Here is an 8,940-nt window from a genome sequence, read left to right on the forward strand (position 1 = left end):
TAATATGGAACCCAAAACAAGAGCGTTGCCAATAGAGTGCTGGTTCACTACATAGAGGTGTACTCCATTACTTAAATTACCAGTCATAAGTTTGAACATTCATGCTTTGTTTTTACTTTCTAGACACATTTGAGTCATCAAAACTATGAAATCACACATGGAAAGTTTTCAAGACCAAAAAAGCTTAAAATTATTGGAACTATTATATATATCAGAATTAGAATCCACTTTATTCGTCAAGTGTGTGCAAACACACGAGGAATTTGTTGTGGTTTTTTTTAAGAAGCTCTTGGTATATACATGCATACATATCTGACATGAGAACAGAAACATTTAAATAAGACTTAATGCATATGAATCTGGAACAGAAGATGTATGTGCATTATTTACTCTATATATATATACAGCTGTATAGAAATATGCCCATGTATTTACAGAGTACTTGAGAGAGAGGCAATAATTAGAGATGGAGAATGAATTTATTCTAGCCTTTTCTTTGTCTAGATTGCAGCAGCTGCTTTGTTCATTCTCTCAAACAGCTTTATAAATGATTATGATTATAAATTATAAATAAATGATTATAAATAAATCCATTTGAATGATTTTAGCAATCTTTAGTTGTCAACAAAATCGAAAAAAATTGGACTTGTCCTAAAACCTCCAATAGGATTAGCATTTTCAAACCATTAGTTTCTCTCGTAGGTTACTAAACTAGCCGTTTTGCTTTTATAAATAAGATCAATGTATAAATAACTCTGTGTTTATGGCTTAAAGAGACTTTCACAGGGTTTAAAAGATTGTTGAAGCTCTAAATTACATTCAAATGCAATGTTTTGCATTGTTAGCAAAAATAGTAGTGTTCACTAATGCAAAAAAAAAGGTATTATTTTCAGATCAATGTAAATATATTGATATATGAATATGTATTACCGTCATCAGATACCACTATCATATGACACTACCCTCCCAATGTGTTGTAAAGATTCAACAGCTATTAGTCTCCAAACGCGCATGCGCGGCGCCTGCACGTCAGCGGTTTTCCGGAAGTCACTTCCTCTTCTTATAAAACCCGTCGAGTTCAAGCTGTGCTCGACGTTCACCAGCACCATCACTGCGCGTTACCGAGGAAAACACGTCCGAGTATTTAATTCTTAATTTATCATTTCAGAATACAACATGCCTGGATATTCAGACAGAGATCGCGGTCGTGACAGAGGGTAAGTTGGTTGCGTTTTTTTTTTTTCGATGAAAAATTTGTGATAATTTAAAATATTAATCGATGCGATTTTCGTAATTAAGTAGCCGTTGATCGATTGTTTTCACCGACAAAACAAACAAAGTGGTTATCGTGTTCGTCGTGAGATTAATCCAGTCGAGGGCGTCGGGTATTAGGCGGATGAGTAGCTGCGTATCCGTTCACACGACAGAAATCGCGCGGATAAAAGAGTGTCCGTTAATCTAACGCGAGAAACACATCTTAAACGTCGACAAATCACGTTTAATTGGAATTCCACGTAAATGTCGTCGGTTTCTGTCGCTTAAAGACCTCGTTGGCCCATGTGGCTGTGATGTTGTAAAATGCCGGCCGGTTTTTCCCTCTTTGTCTCCTGCCGGTAGGAAATAAAATGGCAGCGGCTTTAAAACGTGGCGCAGACAAGAACTCGATGTGAATCGAAACCTGAGCTTTTGTCATCTATTATTCAGACCTTTTGCTTAACTGACTTTTTGTTGTTTTTGTTTGAGGATGGGTACAAAATTACATGTACCGTGTTTTTTTTTTTTTTTTAGAGCCGTTAAACCATTGAACTGCGACATAGCTGAATAGTGTTTATCCAAAGTGTCATGACAGTGCCATCCGACAGGTTACTGTACTATGGTGATACTCATTTTTTGGTTTGTAAGTGTAACTTACTACCCATAATTTAATGATGTTCCCACCAAGCCGCTGAAATGGTGCGAGTCACACTTGAAGTGCCGCATTAGTACCATGGCAGTGCCGATATTATGGTCCTTTTGACCTATATACACAGAAATGCTGGCCAGCTAATTGTCATTGAGACTCAATGTTAAAAATGACTGGTTTATCTGCCAGTAGTTACAGCAGTGGTCCCCCACGGTTTGGAGGCAGCAGAGGTGGACCTCCACAGGGCAAGAAGTTTGGGAATCCTGGTGAGCGCCTGCGGAAAAAACACTGGAACATGGATGAGCTCCCCAAGTTTGAGAAGAACTTCTACCAGGAGCATCCTGAAGTTGCTCGGAGGTCAATTGTAAGTAAACTTGCCATGTAGCTGGGAGTGTGTGACGAGAAGAGAGAAAAAAAAGTTTTTAAAGATGTTTTGTCCTTTTTATTGTAGCAAGATGTTGAACACTACAGGAGAACCAAGGAGATCACAGTGAAGTGTCGAGACTGTCCCAAACCCATTGTGCAGTTCCATGAAGCAAACTTTCCAAGTAAGTAAATCACAGGGTGTTATTTTGAAATTGAATCTTGAGCTCTGCAAGGTTAAACTAACTGTTGGAATTTTATTTTATTTTACTTATTTTATTTTTTTGTAGACTACGTGATGGATGTGATCGGTAAACAGAACTGGACCGATCCAACTCCCATCCAAGCTCAGGGGTGGCCAGTTGCACTGAGTGGCAAAGATATGGTTGGCATTGCACAGACTGGCTCTGGAAAAACACTCTCGGTATGATGCTTTTAAACCATCCTGACGTAACTTGTCTGGCTGTGACTCATTTGACCTGGTTTTAATGATTTTTTTTTTTTTTTTTTTTTTTTACAGTATCTGCTTCCTGGTATTGTTCACATCAACCACCAACCATTTCTGGAGCGTGGCGACGGTCCCATTGTAAGTTCAGCTAACTGTCAAGTATAAATCTCCATCTTTGTCTTAAAATCAGTGCTTTAATCAGATGTTTTTATCCCTTTAGTGCCTGGTGTTGGCTCCCACCCGTGAATTGGCGCAGCAGGTCCAGCAGGTGGCGGCAGAGTACGGCAAAGCTTCTCGTCTCAAATCCACCTGTATCTACGGAGGTGCTCCCAAAGGACCACAGATCCGGGACCTGGAAAGGGGTAAGAGTGGACCAAAGCTCTACTCTCTTTGAAATGCTTTTTAGTTGTGTGGTAAATGTCTGACTGTTCCCTCGCTGTTGTCAGGTGTCGAGATTTGTATCGCCACACCTGGAAGACTTATCGATTTCCTTGAAGTTGGAAAGACAAATCTGCGCAGATGCACGTATCTTGTGCTCGACGAAGCTGACAGGATGCTTGACATGGGATTTGAACCTCAGATTCGAAAAATCGTGGACCAAATTAGAGTATGCATTATTTTATTTTTTTTTTAGTTAAACTCTCGTGTCTCTTTCAAAAAAATAATAAAAAAAAATCTTTTTTCGCTGTTTCCTACTGTAGCCAGACCGACAGACTCTCATGTGGAGCGCTACGTGGCCCAAAGAGGTGAGGCAGCTAGCTGAGGACTTTCTGAAGGACTATGTACAGATCAACGTCGGTGCTCTGCAGCTCAGCGCCAACCACAACATCCTACAGATTGTCGACGTTTGCAACGATGGCGAAAAGGAAGACAAGTGAGTGCTGGGAACGTTAAAAGTTTGGTTCCGTTGGTTGTGTGGGGGAACGCATGACAATGAACCTGTTTTTTTTTTTTTTTTTTTTTTTTCCTCAGACTGATGCGTCTGCTGGAGGAAATCATGAGCGAGAAGGAGAACAAGACCATTATTTTTGTGGAGACGAAGAAAAGGTGTGACGATCTCACCAGGCGGATGCGTAGGGATGGGTAAGATGACCTACTTTGCTTTGCTGTGTCATTATTGCTTTGTTTTGGTCTGAAATGGAGGGAATTCATAGGATTTTCCATGTTGTAGGTGGCCAGCAATGGGCATCCATGGAGACAAGAGCCAACAGGAAAGAGACTGGGTGCTCAATGGTATGTGTTCGCTGTGAAGGTCTTGGATCATTGATGCCGTTTTGGTTAATCTGCACGATTTGAATCTCTCTCTCTCTCTCTCTCTCTCTCTCTCTCTCTCTCTCTCTCTCAACAGAGTTCAAATATGGCAAAGCGCCTATCCTCATTGCCACAGATGTTGCCTCCAGAGGACTAGGTTTGTTCCTCCTTTATCTGTCCTTTATCACTTCATATTGTTTACTATACAGTTCTGCCGTTTCCTTTTAACTGCTGTGCCTTTCTGAGCCCCTCTCACCTGAAGGTGGAGTCTTGGAGGCAGGACCTTGGCATGACGCGTCCAGGTTCACCAGGAGGGGGTAAGGAGCTCCTCTGTGGAGTTCTACTTGTCTGCCAGCCAATCAAATTGCATTCAGAGGTGTTCGGAGCTCCGTGATTGGGGTGTAATCCAAGGGGCGGCATACCATGGAGGTGTGCGGCGCCGTTGAGTGGTTGCACTTGCGTCCTGCTCTCATCTGCTCTCGCGCAACAGCTTGAACTGTTGAACTTTAAGTTTAAGGACTGGGAGTTTTCTCCAAAGGAAGTGCGTCTTATGAAATTTTAGTGGTTTTCCGTCGAGAGCAGTTGCTTTAATCTACATGCCTCCACACTGAATGCGATTACCCGGCTGGTCGATGCGTGCCCTCCTTTTGCTGGTTTCAGTCATGTCGAGTCCTGCCAAAGAGAGTCATTTTTCTTTCAAGTGAGCACCGGTTGGTTGGAAAGCTTGCGTCAGCCTTAAATTTAAGACACTTAATCGGTCTCGTTTTTGAGCGAGTTGAGTCTTGGCAAGATGCAGCAGTTTGTCCTGTCGCTTTTAATAGAGGACATTGTAAATTGTCATTTGGATCCTTAAAGTCCTGATTTTAACCATCCTTTCCTCAGCATGGTAAGTCGATGACCTATCATTCATTGTTTCCCTTGCTAACGCCTGCTATCCTCGCTGCTATGGCGGTGTGCACCCGCACTCCTCTACTCCTGCCATGGCGCGTCCGTTTTCTCTTAACAGATGTGGAGGATGTCAAATTTGTCATTAACTATGACTACCCCAACAATTCTGAGGACTACATTCACCGCATTGGCCGTACGGCTCGCAGTCAGAAAACCGGCACAGCCTACACTTTCTTTACACCCAACAACATGAAACAGGCTCACGACCTCGTCTCGGTCCTCCGTGAGGCCAACCAAGCCATAAACCCCAAGCTCATCCAAATGGCCGAAGACAGAGGAGGTAAATCCAATTGGTGAGATACAAGAGCTGTGCTTTACCCTCAGCCAGTTTTGTCCTTCATAATCTCTCTTTTAAGGGTATGGCTTTTTTTCCCTTGGTTCTGATCTGTTTGTCAATCCCGGTGTAACTCCGGTTTCTCTTCCAGGTCGTTCAAGGGGAGGTCGAGGTGGAGGGTATAGGGATGACCGTCGGGATCGCCACTCTGGCGGCAGACGGGACTTCAACAGCTACGGCCAGGATAACCGCAACGGTGACTCTTACGGGCAGAAGAAGGTGTTTGGAAACAAAACTCAAAACGGATCTAGTGGTTACAATAGCAGCAGCAGTAGCGGCTTTAGCGGGGGTTACAGCAATAACGGACAGGGTAACTTCGGCAATCAGTCTGGTGGGTACGGAAACCAAGGCTATCAGAACCAGCAGTTTGCTCCCAACCAAGGGGCCGTCCAGAACGGCATGAACCACCCTCCACCGTTCCCCTTCAACCCCCAACAGATGCCACAGTCCATGCCGTTCCCAATGGCCCCACCTGCGTTCCCTCAGTAAACGAGTTTCGTTTGCAAATCTGAATCTTTAACTGTTCCGTTTGTGTAACTTTTATTTCTTCAGAACAGGTTGTAAAATGTACATGCCGTCACAAGCGTCCCAGAGTCTGCTGTGCAGGATTTTTTTTTTTTTTTTTTTTTTTTTTCTTCCCTCCCTTTTTCGTTAGATGTATCTTTCTTTTTTTTTAGTAACTTAAAAAGTTATTTTGTACTTTAGAAGTAATGAAGGATCAACACTTGTAAAAATGTCAAGGGCCATTCATGGCCATTGCATGGTCCTCAAATAAAATATTAAAAGTGGCTTTTGTGTCTGTCTGTTTGTGAGTAGAAGTTGCAGCTGGTACTTCTGAATATTAATGCATCTTATATTGTTTTCTTAAGTATTATATCAATATTGCAGGAGAGCAAAGAAACTTCTGTGTTTTGGTAATTATAACTGTTCAGTGGGTACTGATGTTGAATATTACTGGAATGAAACCTTTTAAATACATTTTGGAAGTCACTTGTTTATAGTTATGGCACCAAATCTTAAGTGGCTATTCAAGTTTAATGCTCAATTCTGTTATGTACTGTATACATGTATTAACTGATTGTTTAACAGATGTATTTCTCTAATTACTGGGTCATTAAAAAAAATGACTTTCAAAAAGCTTCCAAGTCATCTCTATCTTCAGTTTAACATTTACAAATCAAATGTAGCTTCTTTCATGAGGACTTTTTTTTTGTTTGTTTTTTTCAAAATTAAACCACTTCAGTGACCATGTTTTCATGTGCACAATTGAACAGCATCGTCCTGTGACATTTATCCACAACTTGTTTTTAACATTGACGATGAGAAGGAAAAACATTTAAAATTTTGCTAAAATTCTTAAATGTTTTCTACAATATTAAGCAGCGTAGTGATTTCCAACATTGATTAATGTTTCTAGAGCAGCATATTAGAATGATTTCTAAAGGATGTGACCTTTCAAAATACATTCAAATAGAGTAATTTTACATTTTAATTTACTTTTTGCAGGGGGGGCGGCCAATTGGAAGTGTCCAAAATAATTGTTAATTTTGGATTGCTTAATTTCTATTGAATTTTTGGGGGGGATTTTTCATCGCTGTCGAACCAAAGAACACGTTTGAGAAGGCTTTAGTGAGGAGAATAGCCCATAATGAGCACAAACGTCTGACACTGACTAATGCGGATTCATACAGACTCAGTCATGAGTGACAGCTCACAGGCCGTAGTTCCAGTTTTAGTGTTCAGATTTGACACAGGATCTCATCTGGTGCGTGTCAAAGCATGTAACACCGACACAATTTTTAAGATTTAAGAGAAACAATGTATCCGGATAGAATAAAACTAAAAATCAACATATGCTATATGGCTGTGTGTGTGTGTTTATTCTATGCATTAGCATTATTTATACTACGGGGCCGTTGAATGCTTGAATCTGATTGGCTGACGAACGTTCTGAGGTGTGCAATTATTTTCAGGGAAACGCACGGCGAACGTAGTTCCAGGCAGCTTTCTTGACCGCATTACAGTTCCATATCACTTCGCATAGTTAACTGTAATAACGGAAATTAGCATACAGTACCTATATATATATACCTATACACACTCACACAAAAACGTGTTGTCAGCGCTGCCCTGACGATTTTATCAGTTAGCCTAGTGTAGCAACTTAAAGGCTACACATGACATTTCTCACTAGCGAGGTAATAACAGCGCTGCATCTTAAAGCAGACTTACAACAGTTTAGAGACGGTGCTTCAGAACACTGTTGAGGGACACACAGAGGTAGCCTAATTCATACAAGCTCTCTCTCTCTCTCTCTCTCTCTCTCTCTCTCTGTTTCTCTTTCTCTGTGTCTCTGTCTCTCTCGCTCTCTTTCTAATAACTTCATTATTAACTGCATTAGTCTGCTATCAACGGCTCAAGCCTCCATTGCCAGCTTTAAAATGACGTTTTGGAACTAGCAAAAGAGTCGTTGGATGAGATGCGGAAGAAATAATCCTACTCACAATAGCGATTTAAGTAGAAAAACCGGACGAATCCCTTGAAATATATAATCTGATCGATGTCTTGAGGTGTGGCAACCGTAGTATAAGCGGAATAATTGACTCCGGACCGTTGAATTATTAGAGAAATAATGCACACCCGAGGTGTAACGGCCACTCCGCTTCGCGTCGTGGCCGCATCACCACCTCGGGTGTGCATTATTTTTCTAATAATTCAACGGCCCGTCGTCAATTATTCCTTACTTAATTACTTTCTGATCTTTTATTTTCTCTTTAAAGAACACACCGCTGGTTGCCATTGGTTGCAATTTGACTGTTTCCAAAGCAAAAAAACAAAAATGCATTTCTCGCAAACTCTTAGATCACATTAGATGCATTTTATAAGACAAAGCATTTTGTGTTGTGTCACTGATCTTTGAATCATGTGCATTTATCTTAGATCTATCTGTCTGACCTCAGTGTTTTCAAAGTACAATTATGTATTTATTGTATTTTGGGGGCCAAGCCTACATCAAAATTAGTTTCAATAAGCTATTTTTATTACAATTACTAACTCTTATTATTTTGCAATATAAATGTTATCTACCTGTCCCAGTTATTATATTTTTTGCTTATTTTGCACTATTTTCATCGTTGGCAGCCAATATGCAAATGTTTGGCAACAGCTGAGCATTTGGCCATGCAGGGTGTCAGACCAGAGGAGGGCACTGAAGCTGCAGGTATGTTTAAAAGTGTGGAAGGGACATTCAGATCAATGTGTAATACAAGTGGTCATCGATGACCTAAGAAAACAGACCATATTTTAGTCATTTTTTATAATGGTGGAATTTTTTCTACCCCAAGCCCGCATTTATTTTAAGCCCCGTCAAGAAACTATAACATTTGAACAACATTACACTCTTTTGTATAATGATTCTAATTTGTGGGTTGGGTCAGTTCACAAGTCACATCTAATATTTTAATGCATCTTACAATGCCTTTTATCAATGACTGTGGGCACAATAATCTTAGCATGAATATTACAGGAGATCAAATGGATTCTTGTTTTTGGTATAACTATTCAGTGTGCACTGAATGCAAACGAACTGATTTTAATATTTCTTCCCTTTATTCATTTTCTAAATTAACTCGACTACTTAAAATAACAAACACAGCAAAGTATCAACAAAATTCCATTTTATTTTTCAGCAAA

At 40.5% G+C, this 8,940-nt stretch overlaps 1 protein-coding gene across 4 annotated transcripts; it reads left to right on the top strand.

Annotated features, from left to right (window-relative positions):
- Nucleotides 1–999: 999 nt before the first annotated feature.
- ddx5 (DEAD (Asp-Glu-Ala-Asp) box helicase 5) lies at nt 1,000–6,035 on the top strand. 4 transcript variants are annotated; one of them, XM_079376587.1, is made up of 13 exons: nt 1,000–1,217; nt 2,093–2,267; nt 2,355–2,451; nt 2,557–2,690; nt 2,787–2,852; nt 2,935–3,076; nt 3,161–3,321; nt 3,416–3,588; nt 3,687–3,797; nt 3,886–3,947; nt 4,063–4,122; nt 4,972–5,206; nt 5,339–6,035. In XM_079376587.1, exons 1-13 carry the CDS (start codon nt 1,177–1,179, stop codon nt 5,370–5,372), a joined length of 1,491 nt encoding a protein of 496 aa, XP_079232713.1. In that variant the 5' UTR covers nt 1,000–1,176; the 3' UTR covers nt 5,373–6,035. The 4 variants fall into 4 exon arrangements, with proteins under 4 accessions (XP_079232713.1, XP_079232711.1, XP_079232714.1 ...); XM_079376585.1 differs by having other exon boundaries at nt 1,016–1,217; nt 4,972–5,193; XM_079376588.1 differs by having other exon boundaries at nt 1,069–1,217; nt 2,096–2,267.
- The last annotated feature ends 2,905 nt before the right edge of the window (nt 6,036–8,940 follow it).

This window comes from Barbus barbus (genome assembly GCF_936440315.1).
Source record: "Barbus barbus genome assembly, chromosome: 3".
Lineage (NCBI taxonomy): Eukaryota > Metazoa > Chordata > Actinopteri > Cypriniformes > Cyprinidae > Barbus > Barbus barbus.